At 38.9% G+C, this 15,901-nt stretch overlaps 1 protein-coding gene across 1 annotated transcript in view; it reads left to right on the forward strand.

Moving 5' to 3' along the window:
* Positions 1-2,448: 2,448 nt before the first annotated feature.
* The window catches only part of rbms1 (RNA binding motif, single stranded interacting protein 1), a 222,984-nt gene continuing 209,531 nt past the window's right edge, over positions 2,449-15,901 (forward strand). Inside the window, 1 exon segment of the mRNA NM_001097163.1 lies at positions 2,449-2,554. Coding sequence (NP_001090632.1) covers positions 2,483-2,554 — 72 coding nt within the window. The 5' untranslated portion in view covers positions 2,449-2,482.

Consider the following 15,901-nt stretch of genomic DNA (forward strand, 5'->3'; position numbering starts at 1 on the left):
ATGTGGCAAGACTCCCGGTATTGCAAAAGTGCATTACTGACCTATAAATAAATAATTGTCCTGTACAAGAGTGTTTTTTTAGTATTTAACTCTTATTTCTTATAAAGTGCTCGGAAACATGTTTGCTGTTTTTTTCCCCCTTCAATCCGCAAGAGGGATCCCTCCTTTTTATTATTATCTGGTTTTATAGTCTTGCCAGTAAACCCAGCTCTGTGAAGCCAAAAAAAAAAAAAGTGACCCCAACCATATTTTGGTGTTGGAATAAATAAAAGTTACTCAACCTTATAGCATCACCTGAACTGTGCCTTACAATTTATTGGTGAGACACAACCAAATAACCACAAGGGTTCAGACCCCCATATGAGCTCTCACTTCTCTGCTCTTTATTCATAAATGTTATGTCATTGGTTTTATGTCTGCTTGTTGCCCACTACTTCCCCATCCAAGTTTCCCTTTAAACTGTAGTTTTGTTCTCTTTCTCTCCATCATTTTAGGATCCTCAAAAACACTTATGTTGAAAGTATGCATTTACCAGAACCATTCAGAACCTCAAAGCCCTTCCGAATCTGTTGGTTTTCCATCATTTAATCCAGGGCCGGAACTAGGGGTAGGCAGAAGAGGCTCAACGATTAGGAAGCCTCTCCTGCCTACCCCTAGTCCTCCTTTTTGTCATTGCCCCCGCCGCTTGTCATTAACAGTGGGGGCAATGACCCATCGCATCGCGCCCACCCCTGATTTAATCAGCGTTCCTGCACCACACATTAACAGTCAGACTTAGCCAGAAAAGCTAAACTGAAGGCAACAGGATGTATTTTCTTGAATTTATACCTTTGTTAGCAACCATTGGCTCTTAAAGGGAGACTAAACCCAAACATAAAGTTGTCCTACTGCGCCCCTAGTTCTCTATAGAAAAATGTAATTACATGTGGAAACCAGTTCGCCAATAAGAATTCTACTGACCGATAAAAAAATTATTTATGCAGAATAATTCACCAATAAGAATGCTGATAACTAGCATTATGTCAGGCATCTTGCTGTTGAGTTGAGGTCATGGAGTCTATGTAGGTCAGTCACGTTCTTCTAGTGCAATATCTGCAAACCAACTCTGTACAGACTTTACTTCATGGGTTATTTTCTAGCTGAGACAGGAAAAGGCTTTGCCCAAACTGTTACCACAAAGTAGGAAGCATGGAATTATCAAGAATGTCATTGTATGATGTAGTTGCCCCTGTGCTGGCAATGATGGGTGTGGATTCAATTGCCATATCTATAATAATGAGAAGGGGTATCCACTTACTTTGGCCAATATACTGTAGATTCATAGTCCATGACCAGGAACTGGCTCAGTCCATGAAATTACACAATTTATTATGAAATTATACTTATACTGACAAGATTCATGGTATCACTTTTGTCACCTGATCCTTTGAAAGTGTGTTGCAAAAGTATATTAAAGGGTTTATGGTGTATATATTATATAGCGTAAAGGCATGAAAAGTAGGGCTCACCAGCAGTGGAGTAACTAGTTGTTACTGGGTCCCACAGCAAATTTAATTTAGGGCCCCAAAACATTGGTAAGTTAACCTATTCTACCAAAATATATTGAAATTGTTCAATAATTAGGACCTTACTGATCCCTCTACACTCCGGCTAACTCTGTAGTTACCCCCTCCTCACCCATAGAAACATGGGGTCCCCAGACCTATAGCTTGAGTAGGTAATCCATACTCCATGAATGTATGGGGGGGGCATTTGCCTATTCATGGTGAGAGTCTGCCACACGTTCTTTGAAATAAAAATAATGTGTCTCAGGTAACCTCAAATGTCTATGCGGTCATGGTGACTAATATTATTATTATAATTACAATAGGTGTGGGCACATTATTCCTATACAGAGTACTTTAGCATAGATTCCCTAAGCTCAAACTTCTTTATCGGCACTAAGCGGAATTCCCCCTATTCTGCATGTCAGACCTACACCGTACATGTTGGTAAATACAGGCTAACCAGCCCAGCAGACATATCAAGCAGTGTCTTACTTGCATGATACACACACCTCAAATCCTTTTGGGTTTATTATTAAAATGGCCACTCCTCTTTCCCTGCCCCCATTATCATCAGCCCCCCCCCCCCTGCCAGAATTTTTTCTCTTGTGTCTGTCACTGAGCCGAGAGCTGCAGCAGTAAAGTCTTTATTGATTGTTTCCCCATTGCTTGCTGCAAGGAATCAGCCTGTTCTACCTGCTGTCAAGCCCAGGGTGCTGGAGAAACTCCTCAGAGAGCCCCACTCACTCTGGCTGGCAGGGAGGGGGCAGGGTGGGCAGCCGCCTCTCTCTCTCGCTCTCGCTCTCTCTCTGGGTGAGGTTTGCATTGGCAGAGAAACACTTCACTGGAAGAGAACAGCCACAGAGCAGAGCAACACAACTTGGAACTGGGATTTCTCTGTCCCCAGAACTGCACTGCACCTTTATATTTCCTTCTTCATGGGAAAAGTGTGGAAACAGCAGATGTACCCTCAGTTCACCTACTACTACCCCCACTACCTCCAGGCTAAGGTACGATGCTCATCCCTGCTAATGCCTCTTGCACTGCAGCACTGCTCGGATGCTCACAGGCTGGAGAGAGGTTGCATTTAGCACAATGCGGAGCAGACTAGCTGTCACTTACTACAGACCTGTGATCCTGCAGCTTTTACAAGGGGGTGGGGATCAGAGGGAGGGAGTCAGGTTGCTGGAATCAGAATGCTTATTCCAACAGGATTTTATCCCCAGTGCCCTTCTGTGCTGGTTTTGGTCACGGGTACGGGCAATAGGAAGAAATCTTACTGACCCTGTAGCTTTTAAACTTAATAGAATGGTGAATAAAGCAGTCCCAAGCCTTGGGCAGGCAGACCTCAGAGCCTCTGCAGAACCTCTTTAGAACCAGACCTGCAGAATCTGCTCTGCTGCAATGCCCCGTCGATGGCACGGCACAGCAGAACAGGGACTGGCAGCTCTGTGTCCCAAGAGGATACTCTCCAACCACAGACGAAACACTGGTTTCTACCATCTGCTGACAGACGATCGCTATTTGTGGCCCAAATCAATAAAATCACATGCACCCTGTGGCAATTCTGTGAGAGGCTTCTCTCTCCTCTCTCACCCCCCACCCTTTTCTGGTTTAGGTTGGTGGGATTGGATTGTTGTGCAGTCCTGGCGATCCCTGCAAGCACCCCCCCCCCCCCCCCATGAAGGCAGATCTATTGTTCTATGTTGTATATGTTAGCGTTTTGAGGTCACTGGCGCCTCTTCTTCTGTGTAGGGAACACCACAAACATGCTGAACTAGAACTTTTATTAACCTCTTCCTTGCCGTGCCAGACTTAGAGTCTTTACAAGCACTTAACTAGCTGAAGTAGCAAATATCGTTGCTGTAAAGGAGCATCTCCTGGTCTTGTTCTCAGTGGTCGAGGGAAGACTACAGTCCCCGCTGCCCTCAAATTACATTATTCAGAGAGGGATGATTCAGGCATTGCTGACCTTCAGCTGCACCACATGATGCCCGACGGACAAGACCATGTTCCTCTCATTTTTAAGTGCCCTGTTTAGCATTTTGGCTTTAATTACACAAGCAGCTGGATAAATTACTATGATGTTGCAATTGTCCATAAAAGTCCTCCAGTAAACCTCTTGCCGCCATATTCCCCCACTAGTGTTCACCACCATGTCTAGTGCAGGTGAATACTACTGGGAATTGAGAAACCAGTCCAAGGTGGCCATGTTTATTTATTATTTGCACAGGTTCCCACTTTATCTTCAGGGGATCCCCAGAAAAATGACATGCTGAGCATTTCTCACTCTAGTGTACTCTTGTAAGAGAACCTGGAGAAGCTCAAGAAGCCTGAGTTCAAATCCTCTGGCAACCCAGTGTGACCTTGGACAAGTCATTCATTCTCCCCCTTTCTCGGGCGCCAAAGTTTAGTTGGAGCAGGAACTCTGCGTCCCAGAAAATGAATGCCAGCAGCTTTGTGTAAAATGAACAATGTGATATAAGAATAGCAAGCTGAGATTTACCCGCAATCATGACAATGCAGCCGGCACTGTTGTTAAATGTTGCTGTTTGAGGCCAATCCGTTCTAAGAACACGTTGGCTTGCTGCATCCAGAAATGTACATAGGCTCCCTCATTACTCTTGCTTGTCACATGGTGATTGTTTCAGAGCGAGGACCTCACCCTGTTCTTTCTGCAGGGGCTTCCTGTCTGCTTGTTCATTAACCAGTTAATATCTCAACTAGATGACCAGCCCTTGCTAGAGGCATACAGGATCACAGTGTCGCCGCTGCTCTGTACTATTCATATTCACTTTTCTGTTTTATTTTAATGTATTATTATTCTTACTGTCTTTCAATCTGATGTTTTTTTAAGGCACTGAAATGTTGGGATTATTTAATAATTGTTGCGTTCTTTGGTGTTTTTTGTTTTATTCTTAGTATATGTGCGGTGGTTTGTAACATACAGGATTCTGTGTACAAACGCTTTAAAATAGGCTGCACACTCTAGAAAATAAAATTATAACATAGTTTTCTATGTATTAATGTTTCAGTTACCTTTCTAGTCTCAATCATTCTGGGTAGTAAGTCTGGATAATTATCACAAAGTATGTATATACTTCTCATTTAACATCTATCACTTCCTCACCTTTCAGTGCAATATCAATCACCATTTCCTTCTATTAGCTTTTCTTCTTTATATCTCAAATTTCTATTCTTCCTTCTCATACAAACATTTAAAAATTACAACATTTTGGCCAAGCCCTCAATTTCCCTAAGCCACACCCAGGATCTGCCCTAACATGCCTCTTTTCAGTAAGCCCCTCCCCTTTTATGAATACAAGTCAAGACCTGTGATTAACTGAGACAATTGAGAGACATGATTTTATATGATCTTTTTTTCTATATCTACTTCTTTTCCCCATACCCTAATTATATAATCCTTCCTTTCCCTACCACCAGAGCTATTTTTATTGATCTGGCCAATGTAGCCCCTCAACTGTTACTATTAAAAGCTACTAACAGCAGAAGACCATCATTGGATCTAGGAACTAAAGTTGAATAGTGGCTGTTATGCTGCAGGTTGGGCACCTACAGAAACGTAGACTGGACATAGCTCGTGTAAAGTAAAATTATATAGTGACACAAACACTAAAAACAAAGGGGCTCCAGACAGCTGGCTTGCTCGATATGCTATGGGTAACACATGGGTAACACTTAATCCTCACTTACACTTAAACTACACTTCCACTACCCACCACCCTACTCCCAGAAGACTACCCACATATTTTCTCTCTTCCATTTCCAGACCACAAGACATTTCAGCTCATTTACCGCCGCCACCAAACATCTTCTCACTTCCACAGTGGAGCAACCATATAATACTGCTCCAATGTCTTTGAACTTGCTGGATCCTGGTACTGCCACCATGCCATAATTATAAATATCTATTTTTGATCATTAGAAATCCATGAATGTATCACTTCTAATCTATTCTATCAAGGATGGTGATCACCATTCTATATACAAGAGTCATTTCATATACTGGCGCGTATGTATCCATGGTGTTTCACTTCCTGCAGATAACTACACATATCTTTTTTAACTTACATAATATCACATGACCCAATTATCCTTTCTCCCCAAAACACATCCCTTATATGTTTTTTTCCACATAAACCTCTGATTTACTTTCCTCATCTACCCCCATTTTCTCCTTTTCTGACAGCACAAATGGAGGATTACATTTTACCCTTCCATCAAGGGACACTACCAAGGCACTTGCTGACTCCATCCTTGTCCCTTTGCCTATTACAGATACTCCAACTGAACACATGGTCCTTTCCATTGCCAGAAATTACCTCTACAGCACTATAACACTACCCATATCTTTACAGACCTCACTTTTTGTGCAATTCTCTTATCTTCCTAAATAACCCACAGAGACCCATGTTGTCATAGCTGTACCTCACTAGTTACCACAGTAGTTTAGACTGTAAGCCCATGGGTAAAAAAAATATGACCACTACCTATAATATTTTAATATATGGGGTGTTATATAGATGGGAGTATAAACTATTTTTCTTACAGATGGTTCCAATAAAAAGTTTCAGCATACAGCATATCTGTATATTTCTAAAGAGACTCCCCCATTGTGCTTCATTTCCAGTAGCTTGTCAAACTGATAATAGATAAAAATTACTATTGACTCAACAGGCCATTGACTCGACAGATATACAAGACACTATTTCTAGCTTCAATTTAAATATATAGAATAATATAAACACTATTATTCACCAGCCTACAGTGGCAAGAAATCAGTTAACAGTGAACATTGCTGAGATTACTCATAACAATTTCATCTGATCCACAGAAACAGTAGAAGTCGGGCTGCCAGATAGATTTTATTCAGTAATGGTATAATTCTGCCCGGAGGTGCGCTTTTATTAATGAACAGAAGAGTTGTCATCATAAGATCTTCAATATCTGTCTGGTATTAGTCATGCCTTTAAATAAGCGCATTTGAATGCACATATGGTGCAAAAGAGATATGCAAAGACTTGCTGAGATGAACAGAATATTCTTTGTTGGCATATAATGAAGCCTGGCTATCTGATCTCTCTCGGCTTTCATATTTTTACCGACATGCATAGTAAATTTCCCGCTCAACTCATTTTACCCGGGAACATTGCCATTCCGGCTAAGGCTGAGCTTGAGATGAGCATATGTGCCGCATCTCACATCTTCAAACCTTATTAATCACATCACAGTTAATAAAGGAGGCAAGATGATAGAAGCTAGCCTGAGGCATTTTATATGATGAATTATATATTGAGCTAAATTATAGGAAAAGATAATTGCCTATTGGATTAAACATTCAGTGTATAGATGATACAGTTAATGTATTATTAAGGAAATACACCTGTTATGCAGTGCTGGAACCATCTCCTCACAGTGTTCACAACTTAATAATTCAATAATAAGAGAAAAGACAAAAAAATGGTATTTATATCACACATTTACATACATATATAGAATAAGATGTTTATTTATTCATTTAATATTTTAGTCTAATTAAAATTTAATGATGTCATATGATGTCAGCAACATGATGTCATATGATGTCAGCAACTACCCGGCATGTTGGAACCCAACCACTGGCAGTTGGTGTCTGACACTAACTAGATTAATGAGATGACCACCACAAAGACACTTATTCAGCCAAGGTAGGGTCAGCATCATGTGTATTGAGTTAGTCACCTTGCTATCATTCAGAGAATAGCTACAGCAAATACATTAAATGGCCAAAAGTATGTGGATGCCCCTTCCGATTATTGGAATTGGCCATTTAAGTCCCGCCCATCACACAATGACAATTCCATGCTTCCTATGTGTCAAGAGTCTGAGGAAGGCTTTCAGCACAATAATGCCCCATGCAAAAAATGAGGTCCATACACAAAGGTTTTGCTGAGATGGGAAGAACCTGACCTGCACTGAGCCCTGAAGTCATGGACAGCACTCCAACCTTCAGTCTTCGTATAATAAATGCCTTTATTCACATGATTGGCACAGACAGCTGTGCCAATTATGTGAATAAAGGCATTTTATTATAAGAAGATTTGAGGTTAGAGTGCTGTCCATATCTTCAGGATTAATTGCCCTGTGAGGTGAACACAGTGGGACATGAACCCAGTGAAATGGAGCCTATTTTGGTGCTGACCAACCCAACTGACCCTATGGGATGCATTGAAACACTGATGTGAGCCATGCCTATCGCCCAGCATTAGCCCAATCTCTTATGCATGAATGGAAGCAAATTCTACCAATAGTGTTACAACATCTAGTGGAAAGCGTTCCCAGAAGAGTAAAGGCTGTTATTGCAGCAAAGAGAGGACCAACCATAAATTAATACCCTTGGTTTATGATTGAGATATTGGACTTATATTTACCATATAATGTACACTATATTACTAAGCATAACAAGATACCTGCTATTCTAACATCCTATTCCCAAATCAAGAACAGTAGTTTGAAGTTTGTCTTATCTTTATTGCTTAAACAGACCACAAGCTTTCATGAGGTTGGGCAGTGATGTTGAGTCATTGGGCCTGGCTCGCAGTCAGAATTCCATTCCATCCCACGGTTATTGAGCTCTGTAGAGTTCAGGGCTTTGTGCAAGTCAGTCAAGTTCTTACATTGCAAGCTTAGCCAACCAATTCTGTATGGACCTCCCTTTGTGCGCTGGGAATTTATAATGCTAAAACAAGAAAGGCCCTTCCCCAAACTGATGCAATAAAGCAGCAAACCTTCAGTTCTAAAGAATATAATTGTATTTTACTGTGAAACGAAGTATAGAGTGAGCCTGTAATTCAACTACCACCAAACTACCATAGCATTACACTCTGAGGTACAGAGCATTTTCCTGGCACTTACCAAACCCAGATTCATCCATTTGACTGCCAGTTAGTAAGGACAAATTATCACTGCAGAAAACATGTTCCCACTCTTTCAGAATCCAATGGCAGCACCACTTCAGCTTTTATTGGGCTGATTGCCTATGCAAAAACTCATACTAATGCTTGCCTTTCTTCCAGAAGTAGTTCCAATAGAACACATGATTTCGGGGGGGGGGGGGCAAAACTTTGCATTCTGGGAAAAAAACATGCTGATTGCACTCAAAATTGCACTTTGTTTATTGCACTTGTGGATGCAAATAAGCCCTCCAATATATACATGTAACTTGTTCCCTTTATGCCGATTGCTCCCATTACACCTTTCTATGTTGATATAGTAACCCCAGAGTTTAGGACTGCAATGGGATTATTTCACATAATGTTCAAAGTGCAAATATTGTCTTTACTTACTGTTACCTATAGTACATATGAATGTATATACTACACTTAATTATGTGGTGTGTATGTTTATTTGTTTAGTTGTTTTTTTTAGTTTGTTTTTGTTAGTGACTTTGGCCTGTGGCCATTTGAGTAATATTTTACTATGTTTGCTCTAAAAAGGGTTGACATATTTTTTTAAATGTATTGAGAGGTCTGGTATCTGAAGTACAACCATTTATATTTGGTAATTTGGCTTATACTCAATATAGGGCTGTTGCATTTAATTATAAGAATTGTAGTTGTTTTTTTGTTTTTGAGAAATTGTAGATATTAGCCGTCAAAATATCATCAATATATCTATTCCAAACAACACAATATCATCAATATATCTGTTCCAAACAACACAATATCATCAATGTATCTGTTCCAAACAACACATTATCATCAATATATCTGTTCCAAATAACACAATATCATCAATATATCTCTTCCAAACAACACAATATCATCAATATATCTGTTCCAAACAACACAATATCATCAATATATCTGTTCCAAACAACACAATATCATCAATGTATCTGTTCCAAACAACACATTATCATCAATATATCTGTTCCAAATAACACAATATCATCAATATATCTCTTCCAAACAACACAATATTATCAATATATCTGTTCCAAACAACACAATATCATCAATATATCTGTTCCAAACAACACATTATCATCAATATATCTGTTCCAAACAACACAATATCATCAATATCTCTCTTCCAAACAACATAATATCATCAATATATCTGTTCCAAACAACACAATATCATCAATATATCTGTTCCAAACAACACAATATCATCAATATATCTCTTCCAAACAACACATGGGCACGGATACATTTGTTGGGTCCAACTAAGTGTTGCTCCTCAAACCTTTAGAAGTAAAAAATGATTTCCAAAAGAATTAGATGAATTTTAAAGAAGAAATGGTTTACTGCATAGAATACAAAAACGGCACAAAGAGGAAATGTGCTGCATTATGGTTTCATTAAAGGAACAGTAACACCAAAAAATAAAAGAGCTTTAAAGTAATGAAAATATAATGTACTGTTGCCCTGCACTGGTAAAATTGGTGTGTTTGCTACAGTAACACTACTATAATTTATATAATAAGCTGCTGTGTAGCCACGGGGGCAGCCATTCAAGCTGGAAAAAAGGAGAAAAGGCACAGGTTACATAGCAGATAACAGATAAGTTCTGTAGAATACAATAGTGTTTTATCTGTTATCTGCTATGTGCCTGTGCCTTTTCTCCTTTGAATGGCTGCCCCCATGGCTACACAGCAGCTTATTTATATAAATTATAGAAGACTTTCTGAAGTAAACACACAACTTTTACCAGTGCAGGGCAGCAGCACATTATATTTTAGTTAGTTTTTTACACTTTCATTTTTTGGTGTTACTGTTCCTTTAAAGTCTACATCCATTTTAGCAATCATTTTCTGAGTGCACTACAAATAAACATGATTAGACTGTTAGTTCTGGAACAAGTTAACTTTTAGAGAATTTTCCAAACTCGAATGTTTGCCTTTTGATTTAAAAATGAGAATATAAAAAAAATGAAATCAAATTAAGCCATGAAAAAACTTGAATGTATTGAATTTGTATTGTATTTGTACTTATCATTTTCGAAGGGTCAAACTTTCAAAAAAATTTGAGTTGAAAATATTGCTTACATTTTGCCTAGGACAATGCCCATTGACTTCCATATAAAGCTTTTAGATGCCAAAGTTTTACTTTCAAGTTTTTGATTTTTTTTGCACTTAATAAATAATAATCATTCGAGCTTTGGAAGCCATAATTCAAATTTCAAGTTTTTGAGCAAAAAATCTGGAATCATGGAAAAAAAATCAAAGTTGCCCGTTGATAAATCAGCTCCTATGGGTTGAATATGTTTTTTTAAACTTATATTCATCAAGCTTCTATGACTTATCGAGTTTCTTAATGGAACAGTCAGTGGATTCATTATTTTATGGTTTCATTATAACCTATGACTGTTTTTTTCATGCACAATGAGTCTGGTCTCCTTGAACTGTTATCTGCCTTCAGTGGGACAGAGAGCTAAATGTTGATACTTTTAACATTTATTCTGCCCTTTGGTGTACTTCATAGAATAAGTCTTCTGGCAGCCGGCCACATTCTTCGTCTGGACATGGGCTGAGCTTAAATACAGTTTGTTTAACTAGGAAAGCATCTCAATCAATTTTTCACTCCAAGGAAAGTCTGTATGTTAACACCTTTCTTGGAACGGCACAACATAATATTACTCAGCTTTCCCGGAACATGACTGGAAATTTTTTGGATCCAGCTACTAATCTGTGCTTGTAAATCCAAAGAGACTTGTGTCATTGTCATTATTTTAAAGCAGATAAAGAACCACTGCTTATGATTGACTCCTACCAATCGCCTCCCCAAAAGGATTTCTTTTCTTTCCTTTTGCAATATATGTTCTATTGTTTTGTTATACATTTCACATTTGTAGAGTAGTTATAAGACTATCCATAACAATGAAATTGAGCCTTCAAAACAAACATTGCCATAACTGTCCCACAGACTTACCATCACCTTAAATGAGAATTCAAACCAAACCTTACTAGGATTGTCCTTCAGCCTTTTCGTAACTTTAAAGGAGAACTAAAGCCTAACTAAAGAAGTAGGGCAGAATTCTTGTACATTATGTTTTAAGCTTCTGTCCCAGCCCAAGGCAACCACAACCCTTTAGCGGGGAAGATCTGTGCCTCCAAAGATGCCCCCAGTAGCCCCCCAGCTTCTTTTCTGCTGATTCTCTGCACATATTCTGTGCTGCCATCAATTACCTGAGCTTATGGACCGACACACAATATACTGTGTATATAGAATATAAATGTCACAATATAAGTCTAATTAGTCATTAATACAGATAATTACTATATGGAAGTATAATTAGCATCAGAATTTAATAATCATCCCTCTAGCACCAGCTTTTATAACAGGCAAACCTGATTTTCTGCTTGAAAATGTGAGACACTTTCCAAGATGGGGAGCTCCTGTAACAAGTTTAAAGTCCTGGATCATTGCTGCTATTGAGATGCTTAAACATTAGGCTGGTGCAGTAAGTACAGTATATAAAATATGGCATTTGTAGCCATATTCATTTAGGGTTTAGTTCTCCTTTGAATGAGACTTTAAACCAAACCTTACCATTATGGTCTTTCAAGCTTGCCATAAATGAAAATGAGCCTTCAAACCAGTCCTTACCATAACCACCCCTCAGGCTTGCCCATCCTTTTACTACATTCAGTTTCACTTGCTAAAAAGGCATTCACTCTTTTCTCGAAATCATCTTATGTATTGTATCTGTAAATACAACCGCACTGGGGATAAAACTTTACCATCCTCACCGTAAAACAAAACCCCCTCATCCTCATAAAGACGGTATCTCCTTTCTTCTATTCTGAGTGGATATCCTTCTGTTCCCTAAAAAGATTTACTATTGAAAAAGGCAACAGAGAACGTATTGTATGGTTCCTTGATATCATTATAAATAGTGATTAAGTAATTTCTAATGTGCCACTTCTCCAATGTAAACAATCTTTTCCCTGCCATTGTGACTTCCATAGTCTTTAGGCATTTAGTTGCTCCTCCCTGGATTATCTGTACTTTAATAATGTCCCTTTTGAATAGAGGAGACCACAATGTCACTGCATGTCCAAGTATGATGGAGCTTCAAAAAGGTTCAAGTAGCCTGAACATTTAACAACTTATGCACAGAAGAAATAATTTAGCAACAATGAATATCATCAGCCAGGTAAAATCGCCAGTTTGTCAAGAAACTTCATAAATAGTTAGATAGTTAGTTAGATAGTTACATAGGGTTGAAAAAAGACCAGAGTCCATCAAGTTCAACCCATCCAAGTAAACCCAGCACACAACCTATACTTACCAATCTATACACTCACATACATAAACTATATAAACAACCACTAATACTAACTGTAGATATTTTAATTGTTCTAGATACTCTGTGTCTTCGGAAAACATACACTGCTTTGAATGACATCCTTCAAATCATTAATGAACACATTAAATAAACGTGCCCCAATTCAGAACCTCTTAAAAAGAATGTTTCACTGACACCCATTCTCAAGCAAGCAGGTACATGCACACTGGAAACTGATCTTGTTCTGGTTTCTGACCAGTGAGCCTGAAACCAGACACAGACAAAGATGGCGGTTGCCGACTCAGCTGAACAACTCTGGACGTAGAGTAAATGTACTGTGATCCCCTGGGGTTTTTTTTAAAGTGCCATATTTTCAGTGCCCTTTCTATTGACTTCCTTATATTAAGGACCAATTTAGCCGCACATGTTGGTCACTAATGTTGTAAAACTTTTTCCTATGGGAACACCATTGACTACAGTAATTGTTTAAAATCAATGTTCTTTGTTTTAAGCTCTCCCAATCGATGCACTAAGCAATGATCTTAAATTGGTAAAATTAGCATTCATGAAGTTGTGTTCCAGTGCATGTTTGTATTTGTTTGCACATTTGTTATGTGAATAGGGTTGCTATGAATAACTGGATCCAATATAGCATCAATTCTGTCTGGATCCACAGCAAAAAGACCTGCTTCTAGTGAAGCCATGAAAAAACACCAATATTAAAAAAAAGTTATGCGGCTTGGAAAAAGTCACCACAAAAAACACCCATTTGCTTTGATGTGTTTCATGAAAGTTGCGAGAGGTAAGGAAATGAGTGCTGTTATTGGCTTATGGGTTAAACCAGTGATCCCCAACCAGTGCTTTGTGAGCATCCTGTTACTCCCCAATCCCTTGGATGTTGCTCCCAGTGGCCTCAACGTAGGTACCCATTTTTGAATTTCTGGCTTAGGGGTGAGTTTTGGTTGCATAAAACCCAGTGTAAAGCCAAACAGAGCCTTCTGTTGGCTGCCAGTCCACATAGGGGCTACCAAATAGCCAATTGTAGCTCTTATTTGCACCCCTAGGAACTTTTTCCATGCTTGTGTTGCTCCCCAACACTTTTTCCATTTGAATGTGGCTCACGAGTATAAAAGGTTGGGGATCCCTGGGTTAGACCCTTGTGGCCTATTGCACAACTCTATGCAAGTTTAAACAATATACAGTAGGTTTATATGCTACAACTTCCCATTTCCAACACTATATCCCTGTGTATCAGACAGGGAACTTATCTCGCCTGAACAAGCAATTATTACCCTTATTTTTATTCTGTAGCTAGTAATAGGTTTTATGATAATGGAGATAATTTACTTATCTTTTTCTTCATGCAGACACTATTAAGCAAACACAAGTTTAATCTAGCACTGAGCTGGGATGAACCTGGCCTGGAAATCAGAAACTCTTAAGGATATTGTTTATGAGAAATGATAGTGGGATATAATTTGTCTAAACTGTGTAAATCCTAAAAGACTTTCTCTTAAATTCTTTCACTTTGGATGAATTCGTATTTTTCTAATCTTGGAAAAAAGTGACGATCCATAAGCAAGTAGCACATGCACTTCTATTCATAACTGTCCTTGTACTCCCATAAGGGTAAAACATATCCATAGAGTGTAATAGTGTACTCATGGGTCAACTTATCAATCCTTTGTGTGCCCCATTACTATCTAGGGATACTGAGGATAGATGATAGACAGATATATGATAGATAGATAGATAGATAGATAGATAACTAGAGAGATAGATAGATAGTAGATAGATAACTAGATAGATAGATAGATAGATGATACCTAGATAGATAGATAGATAGATAGTAGATAGATAACTAGATAGACAGATAGATAGATAACTAGATATATAGATAACTAGATAGATAGATAAATAATAGATATCTAGGGATACTGATGATAGATGATAGGCAGGTAGATAGATAGATAGATAGATAGATAGATAGATAGATAGTAGATAGATAACTAGATAGACAGATAGATAGATACATAGATAGATAATAGATAACTAGATAGATAGATAGATAGATGATAGATAGATAGATAGATAGATAGATAGATAGATAGATAGATAGATAATAGATAACTAGGTATATATATATATAGATAGATAGATAGATAATAGATACCTAGATAGATAGATAGATAGATAATAGATAGATAACTAGATATATAGATAACTAGATAGATCAGGGGTGTCGAACTCAATCAGAGAAGGGGCCAAAATCTAAAATCCAGCCTAAATCGCGGGCCGAATGGTTTACTGAACCCCCATACAAAGTACCCCCAATTGCCCCCATAAACAGTACCCTCCATAGACAGTAGCCCCCACACAAAGTGCCCCCAATTGCCTCATACACAGTACCCCCCATAGACAGTAGCCCCCACACACAGTGCCCCCAATTGCCTCATACACAATACCCCCCATAGACAGTAGACCCCACACACAGTGCCCCCATACAAAGTACCCCCAATTGCCCCCATAAACAGTGCCCCCAAAAATAAGTACCCCCAATTGCCTCATCATACACAGTACCCCCCATAGACAGTAGCCAGCCCGCACACACAGAGCCCCCACAGAAAGTACCCCCAACAGACCAGTGATGTCGGCGGCTCCTTCTCTCTTATGCCGCGGCAACAGGCACTACTATAAGGTTGCGCCTCGTCGCTGACGTGTGACGTCATACGCACGGGTGCAACCTTATAAAAGGGCCTGTTGCCGCGGCATAAGAGAGAAGGAGCCGCTGGCGCTGACGAAGAAGGTATGTTTTTGCGCGTGCGTGCAGTGATGACAGCGCGGTGCGGGCCACATTGCAAGGCCTGGCGGGCCTTGTGTTTGACATGTATGAGATAGATAGATAAATAATAGATGATAGATGGATAAATAGATTGATTGATAGATAAATAGAGATATATAAAGAGACTTTCATTTAGATATTATGCGTTTGTCACTCATCAACAAATATGCATAGGATGAGAGTTGACACCGAGTCCTTACAAACAGATTTATTATTACTA

This window comes from Xenopus tropicalis, chromosome 9 (assembly GCF_000004195.4).
Source record: "Xenopus tropicalis strain Nigerian chromosome 9, UCB_Xtro_10.0, whole genome shotgun sequence".
Lineage (NCBI taxonomy): Eukaryota > Metazoa > Chordata > Amphibia > Anura > Pipidae > Xenopus > Xenopus tropicalis.